The 20,258-nt window shown below is 45.3% G+C and overlaps 1 protein-coding gene across 2 annotated transcripts in view; it reads left to right on the top strand.

Annotated features, from left to right (window-relative positions):
• The window catches only part of EFHC2 (EF-hand domain containing 2), a 200,531-nt gene that overhangs the window by 115,607 nt on the left and 64,666 nt on the right, over positions 1 to 20,258 (top strand). For both annotated transcript variants that reach the window (XM_053202258.1, XM_053202257.1), the window contains exons 10-11: positions 1,527 to 1,723; positions 4,364 to 4,494. In XM_053202258.1, coding sequence (XP_053058233.1) covers positions 1,527 to 1,723; positions 4,364 to 4,494 — 328 coding nt within the window. The remainder of the gene's footprint in view (positions 1 to 1,526; positions 1,724 to 4,363; positions 4,495 to 20,258) is intronic.

Here is a 20,258-nt window from a genome sequence, read left to right as displayed (position 1 = left end):
GAGCCCGAAGAGGCCAGAGAGCTGATGGACAGCAGTGCCTGTCTGACTCCTGTGACGGACAGAGGGAAGGAAGAAAGGAAAGAGAATGTCTTAGGTTGCAGGGGGCTTCTGAGCACGTTTTAGCAAGGCTGACCAGGAGTCCTGGAGCCAAAGTCGCTCTTTCGAGGGGCCTCCCTCTTGCAGGAATGGGCCTGCGTCAGTATCCCTGCCTTACCCAGCAGGCTGTGGGAAGCGTGACCTCGGTCCAAACCCCGGGGGTGGCTTTCAGAGCCTAGCTGCCGAAGCCTTTGCTAACTGTGTTCTCCACAACAGATGACCTGAGAGGCACGTTTTCATAGCCCCCTGCGAATTTCATTCCCATTTGATTGGTGAGAATTCAGAGGGGTTCAGAGACATGCAATAACTCCTGAAGATCATCCAGCAAGGTACAGAGCCAGGCGCTCTCTTTGGCTATAAAGCCTGCGTCTTTCCACCACCTCTAGTTTCTGAATGTGTCAGGAGTGGGATGAAGCTGACCCCCGAAGTTCATCTGGCTTCGTGCTGTACTCAGATGCCTTGAAGGTTTCAAATCAGCATCCGTTAGAAGATACCGGATCCCCGTCTTGAGTTCTTCTCATTGCTTTGCAAGAGGCAAAAAGCAAATAACCCCCAGAGGAGAGCAGATGAAATGGTCAGAATTCCGGAAAGTAAGAAATGTGTGGCATTGCTACAGGAAGCAAAGATATGTAGCCTGTAGGAAAAGTAAAAAAAAAAAAAAAAAAAAAAAGTTCTGGGACTCCCATAGTTATCTTCAGACAGTGAAGTAAGCTCCTTTCCAAAAGCAGGGCATCTTCGGGGCATCTGGGTGGCTCGGTCGGTTGAGCATCCGACTTCGGCTCAGGTCATGATCTCGTGGTCCGGGAGTTCGAGCCCCGCGTCGGGCTCTGTGCTGACAGCTCAGAGCCTGGAGCCTGCTTCGGATCCTTTGTCTCTGACTCTCCCTCCCCCTCCCCCATTTGTGCTTGTGCGTTCGCTCTTTGTCTCTCTCTCTCTCTCTCTCTCTCTCTCAAAAATAAACATCAAAAACAGGGCATCGTCTATTTAAGCTGCACGCTGCAATAAATATAAGACGCCATCTGGGACAAATAGGTGGAAATAAGCTCAGGTAAGGAACGTTCTACGTGGTACTATCCAAACGTGCTCTAAAGCTGAGTATCTTCCTGAGGCCCCAGTTCCCGGTATGCTGCTGGTTATATAGCAGGCAACTTGCTCCGTGTTTATTTAAGCGTTTGGTTTGGGGAAGGGAGCAGAGAGAGGAAAGAAAAGGCTGGAATGCCACACCTCTTTTTCCTCTCCACATTCACCTAGGGAGTCTGTTGTTCACCCCCTGACTCATTCTCCCCTCAAGTCTGAGAAGAATAGGCAGCTGTGAGTTCACAGGCTAAGTCGTCCACTCTTGTGTTTGAGCACGAAGTCCCTCAAAAGGCACGTTGTGTGGTTCTTTGAAGAATAAAGGCTACTCATTAAACTCTTTGCTTTCTCTCTAGGGTTTACTGGTGGGATGTTCCTGAAAAGAATTCGCGTTAAGAAGCCTGGACAAGAAGTCTTTAAAAGCGAACTATCAGAATACATCCAGGCCGAGGACCTGTATGTTGGAGCCAGAGTGAACGTGAATGGCTACCTGTTTCACTTGCTCAACGCTGACGAGTATACCTTACGCTACATGGAGGAGAATTCAGATCAGGTGGGCCGCCCATATCATTCCTGACTCGCCTCGCTGCACGCTGTAGTCCGTGTTTCTCCTTCACCAGTTTCACATTGTGCACTCGCACACGTGGGCATGAATAATGGATCTGCGCAACTTGGCCACGGGTCCCGGCCTACTCTGTTTACACGCTGGGCCCTCCGCTGCCCAGCATCGCGGATGCCAGGCACAGGCAGGAGGCAAGCCCGGGGTTGAATCAGGTTTCCTGGGTTTTCTGCTGACGCTGACAATGTTTTCGTAAAGAAATTTCAGCAACTATAGGGAAGGAAGAAAATCTGGTGCCACACACTGTGCCGTCCCAGCTAATCGGCACCGGCCTGTGCGGAAGGCCAAGCGCTTGAACAAACAGAAACCCCGAGGGAACCTGGATAGTTGCTGGGGTTGCAGCTTTTCCATAACAGGAGCCACCTGAGGCCTGGTTGAGAATTCAAGGACAAATGGGCCACCGTGAGCTCAGAGAGTCTTTCCTTTTGAAGGAAGATGGCAGATGGGTCCTGTTACAATGTACTAGTGTGGCAGTGCTGTTCTGGAAAAATAACACGTTGATAAAATCCCGGTTTTAAGTGTGGACCGGTTTCGTGGGCAAACGTGTGTATTTAGGAGTCATTGGTCAGTATTGAAAAATCCGTCTGGGAGCGCCTAGGTGGCTCGGTAGGTTAAGCGTCCGACTCTCGGTTTCCGGTCAGGTCATGATCTCGCAGCTTCTTGGGTTCGAGCCCCGCATCAGGCCCTGTGCTGATAGTGCGGAGCCTGCTTGGGATTCCCTCTCTCTGTGCCCCTCCCCACTCGTGCTCGCTCTCTCTCAGAACAAACCTTAAAAAAAAAAAAAAAAAAGAAAAGAAAAATCTGCCCAGAAACCATTTATTTTCAAAGTCTGCCTGCAGGGGCAGCTGGGTGGCTCTTCTGGTTGGGCAACCAACTGTTGATTTTGACTCAGGTCCTGATCCCAGGGTTGTGGGATCGAGCCCGGCATCCCCCTTGCGGGCACGCGCTCTATCTCTCGAATAAAAAAATAAACGTCTGCCTGTAAGAGACAGAGGAATTGAGAGAGAATCCCAAGCAGGCTCTGCACTGCCAGCACGGACCCCGATGCGGGGCTTAATCTCATGACCATGAGACCATGACCTGAGCTGAGATCAGGAATCGGACGCTTAACCAGTTTAGCCACCCAGGCGCCCCCCTCTGCACAGTCTGTCTTGATGGGAGTCCCAGGCTGCACCCCGCCCCCCCCAGGGTTGCCACACCATTTCTCCATTGGCCGTGTAAGGACTTGGGGTTATCATAAAACTGTGAACCAGTAGCCCTTCAAAAGCGCTGAATTCAGGTGAGAGGCTTGAAAACAGGGCAGTTAGACTTTTGGAGACCAGTAGGCTCAGCTAGGAAACCTGACTCCACACTCACTGGCCAGAAGGCCTTAGACATGGTTCCGGAACCATGCTTGTAATCCAGACCATTTGTATATCAAAGCAAATTTCAAGAACCGTGGGCTCAGTTGTGGTCATGTGACGTTTGTCATCACGTACTATTCGAATTGCAAGACATCACTTGTTTATCCCGGTAAAATGTATGAGAAACGTTTGCTCGTCGTGTAGAACCCTCGCAGAACAAGTTACTCACGATGCAAGGATTTACTGTAGTTGTAAGATCTAAAAGGCTCTTCTCCTTCTGGAAAGATAAAAGCAGGGTGTAGGACGTTATCTAATATTGGCATCCCAAGTGAAACCTGCCTTATTTGAAAACTACGCTTAACAAGGACTTTCTAAGCAGAGGGAGATTAACATACTCTTTAATATCAATCTGAGGAGTCTTTTCAAAAGAGCTTATGAGATCCAGTCATGGAAGTAGATGAGAGGAAGTGCAAAAAGGTGGGGGAGGGTAAGGGGCTGCCGTAGGTCCCAAACCCCCTGGTGGAAAAGAGAGATCTTTATACTAAATTGTAACATCAGTGTTTTTAATCTTCGTATTTAGTGTCTCTCTCTCTCTCTCTCTCTCTTTTAGCTCTTAGCTGTAATTATTTATAAGCTTACGCTTTACTGGATTGAATAAGAAGTATTTTGGCAGAGTCAAACACCTCATCACAGGGTAGGAGACAGGAACTGGGGACTGCCGGTGAGCGAATGTCAGAGGATTACAGTGTGTGTGGATCTCCTGACACCTAGCCGGGCTCTGCCCAGTGCATCGTCTGGTGGCCATTAGTCCTGGGGGACCCACTCTTAAGATTTGGAGAAAATGGGGATCTACTTACCCAACTTTGAATCCCCATTCTCTCCATTAGGGTCTCCCGACATGTTGGGCCAACGTCCAAGGGTTCAGGGGAGAAGGCTGAGGTGGGAGGAGACATTGTTTTCTGATTCCTGTGGCTTACTGTCCCTTAAGCTCATTTCTCTCTGATCTGGGCCTGAGCCAGTGCCACTCGTTGTCCTAAAACCGTAACTGAAGAGGTTTAATTCTAGCCTTGTCTTCTCTGTGTTGGTCTCCACGGAAAGCCGTGCCCAGCTGCCTTCAAGTTCAGAGCATGGAGTCTCTTTGCTGGCCATCAGAAAGACGGGGCCCCATGTGTCTCAGGCATGTTTAAATACCTTCCTTTCTTCTCTCCCCCCCTCCCCCCCTCCCCCCCAGTTTCCTATGAGCAGCATTGAACTCGTCCTACAAAAGCTGAAAGAAGAACAATCAAAATCCAGAGAGCTCAAGCAGGTATTTAGAAATGCTGACCCCATGCTTACAAAGAGAGTGGATTATAATACATTCAGGTAAGCCAGAATTGTGCTAGCAATAATCTGTTTTCCCTTCAAGATCCCCCCAAAGAGCGAAGAACAGTTTCTTCCCTAGTGCTTCCTAACTAATTTACTACGTACTTTTATTATTGTTACTGTTGTTGTTATTACGGCTTGACATTTCTTTGGGTCCATGCCTTTGTGATCAAGTTTGGCCCGTTGCTAGTAAAGATCTATGCATTTACATGTAAAAGAAGTTTGTAGGCAAGAAGGGAGAGACAAAAGCATTGAAAGTTCTGTTGTCTTGTGAATCCTGGTGTTGAAGGCTTGAGGGGTGGCCGTGAGAGCGCATCAGAGTGAGAGAGGCAGAAGAAAATGCAGCTCAGGGCACCCCTCCGAAATCTGGGGAACAAAGGAAGGGCCAGCTCCCCAGGAATGCCATCCAGTTGGAAAAGAGAGTGGAAACTTGTCCTGATTATCAGGCAAGAGGTGATACATACGTTTTGAAAAACCTTAAAATATAGAAATCGAGGGGAAAATACACGGCAGTAGTTAGAACTGTACCAAGAGATCATGGGCAATAAAGGTTTTCTCTGAGGTAGAGCTGAATTCTGGGACTGTCCAGTGGCTGACCCCGGGCAAATTGCCAAACGGTGGAAACCCAGGGAAATTCAAATTCAGGATCTAGTACAATTGTGAGACTTCTTAGCCTTGAAAACGAAGTGAATGGAGCGTTCAGGAGAATGTAAATTAAATCACGGGTGGGAGGACAAAGAGGACTTTCTCTTTAGGCTGAGAATTCTGGCTCCTGAAAACAATAGTGGCTGAGAGCTATTTAGGAAACTCGCTTGCCGACCAATGAGGATGTGAGCCCAGGAGAGGCTGGCAGGGAGGTCTTCCAACTTTGCGTCTGGAGTCGCCTGTTGCATCAGTACCTGGTGACCCGAGGCCACCGTCAGGCCCAAAGTGCCCCCCAGCCTCCCGTGTTGTTTTGACAGAGCTCTTTTGTGTCCCCGAAATGTTCTCTTGAGAGAAGCGGTCGGGACATATTTTTGTTGTTTGGCATCGCCAACCTTCTGGGACCAATAAGAACTCATGGCTCTTTGTTATTGTTCGTAGTAGTGCACATGTTTGTGGCCTTTTGGAAAATAAACGGAGACAGAGAAAAGAGCAAAGACAATGGCTTAGGCCGTGGACTAATGGAAAGCAGTAGGGGAGGAAACACATTTCCATCAGAGATGAGGCAGTGGCTTCGTTTGGTTATTTTGTGTCCTTTTTGGAAAAGCATCGTTTTCCCAACACTCTAGCAGAGCCCGTTGGAAACACTTTAGAGAGTTGATGGGACTTTGGGGGAGGCACTTGGGCCAGGCAGGAGATCCAAGGAGTTTGAAAAGTTGCTCTGCAGATGGAGGCCTGACCCCTCACCGTGGGTGGAATAAAGGACCGCCAGGCTGTGTGATTGAGGACAGCCTCGAGGCGTCGGGTGCTCAGAAGGAACCAGCACCCCCCCCCCCCGCACCGCCTCCCCCTCCCCGCCCCCGTCTTTAGACCCTCTCCTGGCCGGGAATCCCTTAAAATGAAAACCAGATCAGGTCATGCCCGGCTGGCAGAACCCTTCAGTGCCCTGCCATCGTGCTTACGGTAAGACCCAGACATCTTCGTGCAGCCAGCCCGGGCCCCGAGTGTTGTGACTCTGTTTGTATTTCCACTGTTATCACTTCTTGTTCCCCAGCCCTGTCCTCTGGCCTTGCTGGCTGCCGCTCAGTTTCTCAGACGCGTCAAGCGCTTTCCCGCCTCCAAACCTATGCGCGCGCTGTTCCCTCTGCTTGGAACGCAGATTGTGCCACACCATGGTCCTTTTCACTGCAAACTCCAAGACTCCTCTTAAGAGCGTTTTTTTTTTTTTTCTTTCTAATGCTTATTCATTTTTGAGAGCGAGAGCGAGTGCGAGTGAGGAAGGGGCAGAGAGAGAGAGGGGTGGGGGGACAGAGGATCCGAAGCAGGCTCTGAGCTGTGAGCACAGGGCCCGACACGGGACTCGAACTCAGGAACCGTGAGATCATGGCCCGAGCCGCAGTCGGATGCTTGACCTCCTGAGCCACGCAGGCTCCCCTAAGACGCCTCTTCAATGGCACTTCCTCGGCGGGGCTTTCTTTCTGATTATCCCGCCTAAAGCCTGTCACTCCCTGTTATCCTTACCCTTCCGTCGGTAGTTTTCACAGCGCTTAGTACAACTCGCAGCTACTCTATTTGGACAGCCGTATGGGCGCGTGTGTGCTTGGGTGTCTTCTCCTGTGAGAACGGAGAAGGTTCCTGAGGGCCAGGCACCTCCACGGTCCTATTCACGGCCCTATCCTGGGCACCTAGCGCTGGGCTCAGTGAATGTCTTAGTTAGCTCCTGAACGGAATGCCAAACTGCTAGAATCATTCCTGGGGGGGGTTCTGGTTTGATGGCACTGTCTGCAGGTGAGCATGTAGATCAGGAGGCAGGACGTCCTGGTCAACACGACATGTTTGGGGTCAGGCACTGTGCCTTCTGTGCTTGTGGGCCCCTAGCTTAATTTTTGAGAGAGAGAGAGAGCGCGCGAGGGGGGAGGGGGCAGAGAGATTGGGAGACACAGAACCCGAAGCCGGCTCCTCCCTGTCCGCGCCGTCGGGGCTCGAACCCATGAACCGCGAGATCGTGACCTGAGGCAAAGTTGGACGCTCAGCCGACTGAGCCCCCCAGGCGCCCCTTCACCTCTCTCTCTTTTGTTCCTTACACCCTTTCCCAGGCAAAGGCGAAGGAACTCACAGCCAGTCTCCGTCACACCACACAAGATGTAGTTCTGGGTGCTCTCACTAGCTCATGTTTTTCTTTTCACTTATTTTCGTGTGTATGTCTGGGTGTGTGTTCCGAGAGCAGGGACACTCCCTTCCTGGTTTTCTGCTTGAGCCTCAGCACTTTTTACAGTGTCTGGCACGTAGTAGGGCCAGAATGAAAATTCGTTGAGTGGCCACATCTCATCCTGCCCTCACTGCTTTGACTGCTGCCTCAGGGCTGATTTCTACCTACTCGGTCCTCAAGCTCAGACCCTTCTCTTGAGCTGTAGATCTGGAAATAGGAATGCCTCCAGGACATTTCCCCGTTGGATGTGCCTTAGGCATCCCAAAATAACTTTTTCTAAGTTGACCTCATTTTCTTCTCCTCTAAAGTTGTACCTGGGGACCCTATCTTGGTAATAGCCACCACACTTGTGCCCAGGGCCCAGGGCCAGGACCTTACTTTTCTCTGTCTTCTCTTCTGTCTTGACCTCTCCTACCCACTTTGAAACTATACTTATTTTTTTTTTAATTTTTTTTTTAACGTTTTATTTATTTTTGAGACAGAGACAGAGCATGAACGGGGGAGGGTCAGAGAGAGAGGGAGACACAGAATCGGAAGCAGGCTCCAGGCTCTGAGCCATCAGCCCAGAGCCCGACGCGGGGCTCGAACTCACGGACCGCGAGATTGTGACCTGAGCTGTAGTCGGACGCTTAACCGACTGAGCCACCCAGGCGCCCCATACTTATTTTTTTTTTTAATGTTTTTATTTATTTTGAGACACAGAGAGAGCATGAGCAGGAGAGGGGCAGAGAGGGAGGGAGATGCAGAATTGGAAGCAGGCTCCAGGCTCTGAGCTGTCAGCATGGAGCCCAACGCGGGGCTCGAACTCACGGACTGTGAGATCATGACCTGAGCCGAAGTCGGATGCCCAACCGACTGAGCTACTACCCTGGTGCCCCGAAACTGTACTTCTTTTTAAAAAAATTTTTTGGGAGGTGCTTGGGTGTCTCAGTCGGGTAAGCATCCGACTTCAGCTCAGGTCATGATCTTGCGGTTCGTGAGTTCAAGCCCCGCATGGGGCTCTGTTCTGACAGCTCAGAGCCTAGAGCCTGCTTTGGATTCTGTGTCTCCCTCTCTCTCTGCCCCTCCCCCGCTAGCGCTCTGTTTCTCTCTCTAAAAGATAAGTAAACGTTACAAAAAATAAAAATTAAAAAAAATTTTTAATGTTTTTTATTTTGAGAGAGAAAGAGCAAGTGGGGGAGGGGCAGAGAGCGAGGGAGACAGAATCCATAGCAGGCTCCAGGCTCCGAGCTGTCCGCGCAGAGCCCGATGCGGGGTTCGAGCTCATGAACAGTGAGATCATGACCCGAGCCGAAGTCAGACACTCAACCGACTGAGCCCCCCCAGGCCCCCCCGAAACTGCTTCTTAAGCTAACTTCTCTCCAACCCCAGCTTCATTGTTGTGGCTCAGCTCTTTACCACCGTTCACTTAGACTCTCTTGTGAACTGTGCAGCTCAATCTCCTTTTCTTTACTCTCATCCGCCCAAGTGTTGCCAGAGGAACCTTCCTGAAATCTGATGATGTCATTCCTCTCCTCTAAATCCTGCATCCTCGTTGTCTCCAGAGCAAATCCTGGCCTTTTGGTGTTTTGTGTGAGTTTGGTCATCGTCTGACCCTTGCCTGCCCCCGCGCCTTACTTCACCTCACAAGAAGACTTTTATAGAAGTCCCCATTTATCCAGCACTTACTATGGGCCACACGTGGTACCAAATGCATTTCGTCTACTACCCACGGGTAGCCCCTGTTGAGTTGTTTACTTCCTGGCCTCCATCGCTGGCTCCTGCCAAGCACAGTAGATGTTTGTTGAATAATCTAACGAGTGGCCCTATTTCTTGGGACCGTTCAGTCAAAAGCCTGCAGTGAACAAATAGATAATTGCTTGCCTTGCACTGGGGAGGGGCGGTCTGTCTCTGACTGTAAGGGAGTCCAGAGAGAGCCAGGCCTGATCCTCACTAGCCAAATGACCTGCGCAACTCAACTTCACCTACCTGCGCCTCACTTCTGCCCGCACGATGGTCTCTAAGGCCCTTTCTAGGCGCTGCCGTTCCAAAACCCTTAAAATGTTCGTTTATAGATACACTCGTAAAGTGTTCCCCTTTCAACTACGCGCATTGCAAGAGTAGAGTAGGCAGGCAGAGACAGGATTGTGGCATAGGCCTCCAGGCTTCACTTCCAAAATGACCCGAAGGAACCCAGGGACAGGTGAAAACAGGAGGCAGTTTGGAGAGGGAATATTTCTCTTCTGCCCTGTGGGGGTCACTAGTTAATGCCTCTTCAGGGTCTGTCAGATTGGCCTCTGAGGGTCGCTGATTGTCACCCAGGAACGTGCAGAGAGGCCCTTCTCAGAGCCTCAGATGCCCGATGGGCAGATTTCAGCAGGGAGCTGGGAAGGTCCAGTGTTCTGCGTAACCGGGAACACGGCAGGGTGAGGCTTCCCCATGTGGGCCCTGCATTCAGAGCGGCAGCAAGGGCCCCATGCCAGGGAAGGTGTGGTCAGTCCCTCTCTCCGGCCCCCTCCCCAAGCCTTGACCTACCTACTGGAAGCGAGACCTGCCCTATGTAGCCAGTGTATATTTTGGTTTTCTGTGTGCTCACCTTTTCTCCCCACCTGGGGAGAGGTCCCAGAGGGCAAGGCCCATGCCCGGCTCACCCTTTTGTCTTTCCCGGATACCTCCGGGACCCAGTGTCTGAGGCCTCAATGCACATAGTAAGTTGTTACATAGTTCTCCCTCAGAACCCCCCCACCCCTCGTCAATTATAAGGTCGGGAGATTTCCTGTGACCATCCATGTAATAAACCCCTTCTAAGATTGAGAGTCTCGAGAACATTTTCTCTCTTGTAAAATTAAAATTCTTCCTGGGAGAGGTAGTACAATATAAATAGATGTGACTTTGGACTTGCTGACCTGAATCCAAATCTCAACTCTACCATTTGTCAGCTTGGCGGCCTCGAGCAAGTTGCCGAACAATGTTTTCACCTGTAAAATGGGGATGCTGATACCCGCTACACAGAGCTGTGGCAACGAATAAATCTGATGACGTACAGAAAGTTCTTTTTGTAGCATGCTGTAGTATGTAACGGGCACTAGAAAATGAAAACCCTTTGTCCCAACAGTTGCCACTCTGTGTCACCAAACATAGTAATAGAAATCTGTGTCTTATTTTCAGTATTTCAATTAGGTTGTAGATTTATCTAGGATGAGGTCATTGAAAACATTGTTTAATAAATGAGGTTGGAAGAAACTCTTGAGAAACTTGGAGGCCATGAAGGTGGAAAATAAACGTCATTGTTGGTGGACCAAGGTTGGGAAACATTGTTATAATCTGCCCCATTAGTGTCCTTTACTTCAAGGAAGAAGAATTATAAATTTGGTGCTTAGAACATTGTAATGATCTCATCCTGATTTATCTCAGACAATTATCTCTCCCTTGATGTGGTTTCGCTCTATCTTTATTTGAACAACTCTGCGTACATTGTTATGGGTGTTTTTATTGTAAGTCTGACATCTTTTAGGGAAGCGACTCGTCTACGAATCTCTATGAACAAAAGCAGAAACGAAGACAAATTCCAAAAGTGCTCGAATGTCTACTCTCATCATGAACCAAATAAGACATTTTGACAGTGTTCATAACGTATCTTTGAGATGGGAGCCCCCGCATATATCTTTTGAAAACCACGTTTGGAACCTTCCTTAAAGCATTAAGTATAAATAAGGTGACATCATAGGAAAGACACTGGCCTGGGAATCAAAAAGACCAAGATCTTTGATTTGATTCTGTCCCCGCCTGATGGTGTTCCTTGTATTGGTGAGGGCTTAGTTTTTTTAAAAAGCAGAATCTTCTCTGGCTAGTTAAGCAGAAAAGGAATTTTATTAAAAGGATCCTGAGTAGTTCACAGTATCTTTGGAAGGACTCGAGAAATAAGCCTGAAACTAAATTCTAGGAACAGTGCCCAGAACTGGGCCCCGAGAACTTGTCTGATGGGAAAATGGCCTCTGTTACCACCGCCAAGAACTCGGTTTTACCACAGCCATCCCTTAACCACCACTTCTGGCGTCCTTTGCCACTGCTGAAAACTGGCTGAAACCAAACATGGTCTACACCTACCTGGTTTCCCCCCCGTTAATCCCTTCCAAGTCAAAGTCTTATGCAAGCTTCCCTGATTGGCCGAGCCCAGGTCACCCGCCTGTTTCTAACTGCAAGAAAGGCTGGGAAATTGAGCTCTGACTTCCATGTTGAGCGACGGGGGACACAATAGGGGAATTTCCCCCAACATGGAAGGGTGATGTAAAAGGTACCCTTTTCGGGGGCGCCTGAGTGGCTCAGTCGGTTCAGCCATCCGACTTTTGGTTTTGCTTCAGGTCATGATCTCCTGGTTCATGGGTTTGAGCCCTGCATTGGGCTCTGTGCTCACAGTATGGAACCTGTTTGGGATTCTCTCCCTCTTTCTCTGCCCCTTCCCTGCTCGTGCGTGCACTCTCTCTCTCTCACTCTCTGTCTCAAAATAAATCAACTTAAAAAAATATTAAAAGGTACCCTTTAATTTGCCATGATAGCAAATCCAAGCCAAGATGAGCCAGAGAGAGAACATAAAACATGGACGTCAGGTACTGAACTCCATCTGTAACCAGACCAAGCAAAACACTTGCGTGGTCTCAGCACTTTGTAAATACTTTTCTGACCCACCGAACAGCTAAACAGAATACAAAGCCCTCGCCTACAGTCTGCTACTTTTGCAATCTCTGACACACGTTTGTTTCTGAGTTTCAATTGCCTTAAATGAGGGTATTGGATTAGCTTCAGTGAAGTTCCTAGATCGGAAGCTGGCAATTGTATTTAGTTTGGCTTTTGTTTAATGTTTTATAAAGTTAGGAATTGCAACAAAAAAACCTTACATACCTAGCGCCTATTGAAAAACATGAAACTGAGCCCTACTTTTCCTCATGGCAAGAAGCAGTCCATTGGGAGGAGAGTGGTAGCCTGTTTTCTGCATTTCTTCCCAGGCTCTGGAATTCCTTATTGTCTTAACACCTTCTCCCGTGTATCTTACTTGTGTATCCTAGTAGGTACTTACCTGACTAACCCATGGATTAGATCACTATGACGTCCCTTCCAACCATAAGATTGCATTATTTTGTTACCCCAGATATAATGGAAACCGGCATTTAGGAATCACTGTATAAATAGCCCAACATAGAACCGAAGGCTGATTTTTAAATTAGAACTGAAGGCTGATTTTTAAATTACAACCTAAATATGATTGTGTACCTAAAAATCCAGAAGACTAAATTTAAAAATGGTTAAAACTAATAAGAGGATTCAAGAAAGTAACTAAATACAGGGAAAGTATACAAAAGGCAGTAGATTGGCTTTGTACCAGTAACAACCAGTTAGGAAATGTTATGTAAGGGGGGGGGGCACTATTCAGTATAGCAACAAAAGTTATGAAATACTTGGGAATAAACTGTGCAAGAAATGTGGAGGACTAAAATGAATACAGTTTTCAAAGCTTTGTTATATCCCTGAATGGGAAAACAGTTGTCAAAATTCTTTTTTTTTTGTTTGTTTTATTTATTTTGAGATAGAGATAGAGATCGAGATCAAGCAGGGGAGGGGCAGAGAGATAGAGGGAGGCAGAATCCCAAGCAGACTCTGCTCTGTCAGTACGGAACCTGATGTGGAGCTTGAACTCTCGAACCGTGAGATCACGACCTGAGCTAAAGTCGGACACGTAACGGACTGAAGTACGCAGGTGCCCCTGCTGTCAAAATTCTAATGTGTGCAGATTAATCTGTAGGTTTGAAATAGTTGCAGTCAGAATTACAATGTGGATTTTGGTGGTTGCTGTTGTTAGATGTGGTTTTGTTTTGCAGGGTTGGGGGAGAGAAATTGGCTGATAGATTATGAAGTCCCTCAAAGAAATTAGAGTATTGAGAACATGTTGAAAAAGTAGAATCTGAAACTCTAGAGACCAGACTTTATATCATTTGTAATATTTGAAAACATTGTGACCTACTAGTAGAGGAATAAACCCAGATACCAGTAAAATACAGTATAGACACATTTTTATGGGTTTTAATGTAAGAGATGGAGAATTTCTCAAACCAATGGAGAAAGAACGGATTATTAATAAAAGCTCTTGTGACCACTGATTGGGCAACGTTTAATGCCTTTTTATTTTGTGGTAGGGCAGTTTCTAAAAGCCATAAAGGAAAAGTTGACCGTATTGACTACAGGAAAATGTTATGTTTCTCTATAGCAATAAGCAAACTCAAAAGATGAGGGACAGACTGAGAGAAGACATTTACAACTAATAACAGAACCAGGAATTAACGTTAAGGATTTATGAAAATCTCCCATAAAATCAACAGACAAAAATGAGTTAAGGACACAGTATTCGAATAGGCAGTTCACAGAAGAAACACAAATAGCCTTTAAACCCCTTGGGGCGCCTGGGTGGCTCAGTCGGTTAAGCGTCCAACTTCAGCTCAGGTCACGATCATGGTTCACAGATTCGAGCCCCGTGTCAGGCTCTGTGCTGACAGCTCAGAGCCTAGAACCTGCTTTGGATTCTGTGCCTCCCTCCCTCTCTGCCCCTCCCTCGCTCGCTTGCTCTCTCTCTCCCCAAAATAAGTAAAAACATTTAAAAAAAAGAACATAACTGACTTCAGATGAGCATATAGGATAACAGGTACTCTCATTTTCTAGTGATGGGAATTTTAAATTTGTTCAGCTTTTTTTTGGGAGGACAGTTGGCATATCTGTCTAATGTTTAGAACCTTTTACCTAGTAATCGCACTCTCAGAAATTTGTGTATTCAGAAAAAAAAATCTCACCGGTGGATTGTAAGAGATCTTCGTGTGTGCACGCACACCCGCACGTAATATTTATTGCGGCACGCTTCGTAATAGCAGACACATGCAAACATCAAATGCCCAACAACAGGGGAATCGTTGGATACATCCTACTGCATCAGTTTAAGACAGTACTATTTGGCCATAAGAAAGGATGAAATAGACCACATATGCACACCCGAAGAAATAGTCAGTGTATCGGTGAGGAGTAGCTAAGTAATGCTACGGTAACAACTAATCCCCCCCCCCCCCCAAATCTCCGGGAATTAAAGCAACAAAAGTTGATTTCCCTCTCACTCTGTGTCTCCATTGTGGTTGTGGGGGAAACACTGTTCATTGCAGTCACACAGGGACTGAGGCTAACAAAACAGCCCCTGCCTTGAATGTCGCTGATCAGTGGGCCGGAGAGAGAATTTTGGAGGGTCCAGCCCAACAGATGCGCGGCTGGGAGGAGCTACATCTCGTTTACATTCTCAGTGCAGTGACCCGTACTAGCCACATGGCCCTGCCCCTGTATGCAGAAGAACGAGAGAAACCAGAGATTGGTGAACACTAACGGCCGCCATATGGAAGTTGTGTGGTTGTGTAGATAAGGCAAAATTCAGAAGTCTGTGTGATATGATCCTTTTTATGAAAATACCGGAAGGTTATGCGTACATATATTTTTACGTAACTATTTGAAGGATTGTGTATCCTTTGAAGACATCCCAGCAGGGTGCACTTCAAGCGGCTTGAAACAGACCATGCCTCATTCTTTGACACATACTTTTTTTTTTTTTTAACAATGAGCAATTAAAAAAAAAAACTAAAAAAACAAATAGAACCCCAACAAATAAAGCAAAAATCCTGGGCAAAAAACACTGAATGTTTTTGATTCCTTGCTTCAGTTTCCAGAAAGAACGAATGACAAATGCTGGCAGGATGTACTGAGCAAAAGTCAAGAGGCTCAGAATCCTAGAACAGGGTGTGAGATTCTTCCACTTGATGCTCTGCTCTGATTATTGATTAGAGTGGGATAAATTTAATATGCTTTTGCTTAAAATTCTTATATTGCAGGCCATAATATTTCATATTAATGTTAATAAAACTCAGAGCTTTTAAATTAAATTTTGGGATGGAGTAGTTTTTATAATTTTCAAATGCTTATCAAGTTAGCGATGAGGTCTTACCCATTCATTTCTCCCCAACATTTTATTTTAATTTTTTTATTAAAAATTTTTTTAATGTTTATTTTTGACAGAGAGAGACAGAGCATGAGCCGGGGAGGGGCAGAGAGAGAGGGAGACACAGAAGCCAAAGCGGGCCCCAGGCTCCAAGCCATCCGCACAGAGCCCAACGCGGGGCTCGAACTCACAGACCGCGAGATCGTCACCTGAGCCGAAGTCGGACGCTCAACCGACGGAGGCACCCAGGCGCCCCATCCCCCCAACATTTTAGGGAAATGTTAAGACACTCAGAAAATTTGAAGGGGAAGGGATACAGAAGAGTGACCATTCACATACCTACTATTTAAGTGTATCACTAACATTTTACTATATTTGCTTTATTACACATTTCTGTTTCTACATCCCTCTATCCATCCGTTAACATCTCAGTTGTGGTGCGTTTCAAAGACAGTCGTAGACATCAGTTACCTTCCCTCTAGATATTTCAGCATGCTTAACATTTATTTACAGTTCTTTTCTTTTTCTATAAAATTCATGTTCAATGAAACGCACAAACCTTAAGTGTACGTTTACTGAGGGTTTTTTTTTTTTTTTTTGCTTTTTTAAAATTAAGTTTTTATTTTAATTCCAGTAGAGTTAACTAACATACAGTGTTCTATTAGTTTCAGGAGTACAATGTAGCGATTCAACACTTCCATATGGCACCCGGTGCTCATCACAAGTGCCCTCCGTAATCCACTCACCTCCCTCTGGTCACCAACCATCCGTTTGTTCTCTATAGTTAAGAGTCTCTTTCTTGGTTTGCTTCTCTCTCTGTCTCTCCTTTTCTCATTTGTTTTGTTTCTTAAATGCCACATACGAGTGAGATCATACGGTATTGGTCTTTGGCTGCCTTGTTTTGCTTAGTATTCTACTCTCTAGCTCCATCCACGTTGCTGCAAATGGCCAGATTTCAGTCTTTTTTTTACAGACAAATAATATTCCCTTGTATTTCTGTACCACATCTTCTTTATCAGTTCACCTACCTATGGGCCTTTGAGCTGCTTCCATAATTTGGCTGTTGCAGGTAAATATAATAAACATAGGGGCTACAATAAACACAGGGGCACACATATTCCCTTGAATTAGTGTTTTTGTATTTCAGGGGTAAATACCCAGTGGTGTGAGTACAGGGTCATAGGGTAGTTCTCTTTCTTTGTGAGGAACCTCCATTCAGTTTTCCACAGTGGCTGCACCAGTTTGCATTCCCACCAACAGTGCAAGAGGGTTCCCGTTTCTCCGCATCCTCTCTAGCATGCGTAGTTTCCTGATTTGTTCATTTTAGCCACTCTGACCGGCGTGAGGTGGTATCTCAGTGTGGCTTTGATTTGCATTTCCCTGATGATGAGTGATGTTGGGCATCTTTTCATGTGTCTGTTGGCCATCTGGATGTCTTCTTTGGAGAAATGTCTGTTCATTTCTTCTTCCCATTTTTTTAAACTGGATTATTTGGTTTCTAGGTATCGATTTGCGTAAGGTCTTTATGTATTTTGGATACTCTTTATCAGATAGGTCATTTGCAAGTATCTTCTCCCATTCAATAGTTGCCTTTTAGGTTTGTCGATTGTTTCCTTCACTGTGCAGGAGCTTTTTATTTTGATGTAGCCTCAATAGTTTATTTTTGCTTTTACCTCCCTTGCCTCAGGAGACCTATCTAGAAAAATGTTGCTACAGCCACTGTCAGATTACTGCCTGTTCTCTCTTCTAGGACTTTTATGGTTTCAGGTCTCACAATTAGGTCTTTAATTCATTTTGGTTTAATTTTGTGTATGATGTAAGAAAGTGGGCCAGTTTCATCCTTGTGCTGACCAGTTTTCCCAGCACCGTTTGTTGAAGAGACTGTCTTTTTCCTGTTTTGTATTCTTTCTTCCTTTTTCATAGATTAATTGACCATATAATTGTGGGTTTATTTCTGGGTCTTCTGTTCTCTTCCATTGATTTGTGTGTCTATTTTTGTGCCAGTACCATACTGTTTTGATTAATACAGCTCTGCAGTATAACTTCAAGTCTGGAATGGTGATGTCTCCAGCTTTGCTTTTCTTTTTCAAGGTTGCTTTGGCCATTTGGGGTCTTTTGTGGTTCCATATAAACTTTAGGACTGTTTCTTCCAGTTCTGTGAAAAACGCTGTTGGTATTTTAATAGGGATTGCATTAAATGTGTAGATTGCTTTGGGTAGGATAGACATTTTAACAATATTTGTTCTACCAATCCATGAGTGTGGAATGTCTTTTCATTTCTATGTGTCATCTTTAATTTCTTTCATCAGTGTTTTCAAAATACAGGCCTTGTGCCTCTTGGTTAAGTTTATTCCTGGGTACTTTATTATTTTTGGTGCAATTGTAAATGGGATTGTTAATTTCTCTTTCTGCTGCTTCATTTTTATTATATAGAAATTCAACAGATTTCTGTACATTGATTCTGTATCCTCTGAATTTACTGAATTTTTTCATCCGTTCTAGTAGGTTTTTGGTGGAGTCTTTAGGGTTTTCTATATATGCCATCGTGTCGTCTGCAAATAATGAAAGTTTTACTTCTTAGAAGTTTGGATGCCTTTTATTTCTTTTTGTTGTCTAACTGCTGTGGCTAGGTATTCCAGTACGAGATTGAATAAAAGTGGCGAGAGTGAACGTCCTTGTCTGATTCCTGACCTTATGGGGGAAGCTCTTAGATTTTCCCCATTGAGTATGATGTTCGCTCTGGGTTTTTCATATAAGCCCTTTGTTATGTTGGGTATGTTCCCCCTAAACCTACTTTGTTGAGGGCTGTATCATGAATGGATGTTGTACTTTGTCGAGTGCTTTTTCTACATCTATTGAAACGACCACACAGCTTTTATCCTTTCTTTTATTGGTGTGATGTATCATGTTGATTGATTGGCGAATATTGAACCACCCTGGCAACCCAGGAATAAACCCCACTTGATCATGGTGAATGATTTTTTTAATGTATTGTTGGATTTTGGTGTGCTAGTATTTTGTTGAAGATTTTTGCATCTGTGTTCATCAGAGATATTGGCCTGTATTCATTTTTTGTGGTGTCTTTATCTGGTTTTGGTGTCTGGGTAATGCGGGCCTCATAGAATGAGTTTGGAAGTTTTCCTTCCTTTTCTCTTTTTCGGAAGAGTTTGAGAAGAATAGGTATTACCCCTTCTTTAAATGTTTGGTAGAATTCACCTGTGAAGCCATCTGGTCTTAGACTTTGGCCTGTTGGCAATTCTTTGATCACTGATTCGATTTCCTTGCTGGTTATCCGTCTGTTCAAATTTTCTATTTCTTCCTGTTTCAGGTTGTCCAATTTGTTGGCATGTAACTTTTCATAACATTCTCTTACAATTATTTATATTTCTGTGATGTTGGTTGTTATTTCTCCTCTCTTTTGTGATTTTGTTGACATTCTTTCTCTATCTCTCCCCCTTTTTTTTTATGTTAAGTGTGGCTAGAGATTTATCAATTGTATTTATTTTTTCAAAGAACCAGTTCCTGGTTTCATTGAGCTGTTCTAATTTTTTTTTTTTTTTAGTTTCTTTTTTTTTTTTTTTTCAACGTTTATTTATTTTGGGGACAGAGAGAGACAGAGCATGAACGGGGGAGGGGCAGAGAGAGAGGGAGACACAGAATCGGAAACAGGCTCCAGGCTCTGAGCCATCAGCCCAGAGCCCGACGTGGGGCTCGAACTCCCGGACCGCGAGATCGTGACCTGGCTGAAGTCGGACGCTTAACCGACTGCGCCACCCAGGCGCCCCTTTTTTTTTTAGTTTCTATGTGAATCTTGTTTTTTATCTGTCTTGTTTTTTATCTTGGGTTTTATCTGTCACCCTGCTTTTGATTGGAGAATTTAGTCCTTTTACATTCAAAGTAATGTAAATCCTTTACATGATAAATGCAGGTATTTACATAATAAATTTATTTATTGCCTTTTCGTTATTGTTTTATGGTTGTTTTTGTAGTTTTTCTCTCATTCTTTCTTGCTTTCTTTCATGGTTTGTTGGCTTTCTTTAGTGATATACTTGGATTCCTTTCTCTTTATTCTTTATTCTCATCTATGACTGGTTTTTAATTTGTGGTGACTGTTATGTTTGTATGTAACATCTTTTGCGTATAGCAGCCTATGTTAAATAGGGATGGTTGCTTAAATTTGAACCCGTCCTTTACTCCTCTCCTCCCACGTTTTAGGTATATGGTGTCATATTTTATATCCTTTTATTTTATGAATCCCTGAGTTTCACAGATATACTTATTTTTACTGTGTTTGTGTTTCCTGCCTTTCATACTCTCACTTACAGTCTTTCCTTTCCACTCAGAGAATCCCCCTTAATGTTTCTTGTAGGTTTAGTGGTCATGAACTCCTTTAGTTTCGTGTGTCTGAAAAACTTTCTCTCTCCTTCTATTCTGTATGATGGCCTTACTGGATAGAGTAGTCTTGGGTACAGATTTTTCCTTTCCAGCACTTTTTTTTTTTTAATGTAAACCCTATCCCCAACTTGGGGCTTGAACTCATGACCCTGAGATCAAGAGTTGCGTGCTCTACCACTGACCCAGCCAGCCACCCCCCTTCCAGCACTTTGAATATATCATGCCATTCCCTTCTGGCCTGCAAAGTTTCTGCTAAAACTGTTGATAGCCTTATGGGATTTCCCCTGTATGTAACTGCCTTCTTTTACTGCTTTTAACATTTTTTTCTTTATCACTACTTTTTGCCATTAAAAAATTTTTTGTTACATTTATTTATTTGTGAGAGACAGAGCACAAGCGGGGGAGGGGCAGAGAGTGAATGAGACACAGAATCCAAAGCAGGTTCCAGGCTCCGGGCTGTCAGCACAGAGCCCGACATGGGGCTCAAACTCACAAACCGTGAGATCATGACCTGAGTTGAAG

The sequence above is a fragment of the Acinonyx jubatus genome, chromosome X, assembly GCF_027475565.1.
Source record: "Acinonyx jubatus isolate Ajub_Pintada_27869175 chromosome X, VMU_Ajub_asm_v1.0, whole genome shotgun sequence".
NCBI classification, from domain to species: Eukaryota; Metazoa; Chordata; class Mammalia; order Carnivora; family Felidae; genus Acinonyx; species Acinonyx jubatus.
Note: the sequence above shows the minus strand (reverse complement) of the source record. Positions and strands in the feature narration are given on the sequence as shown.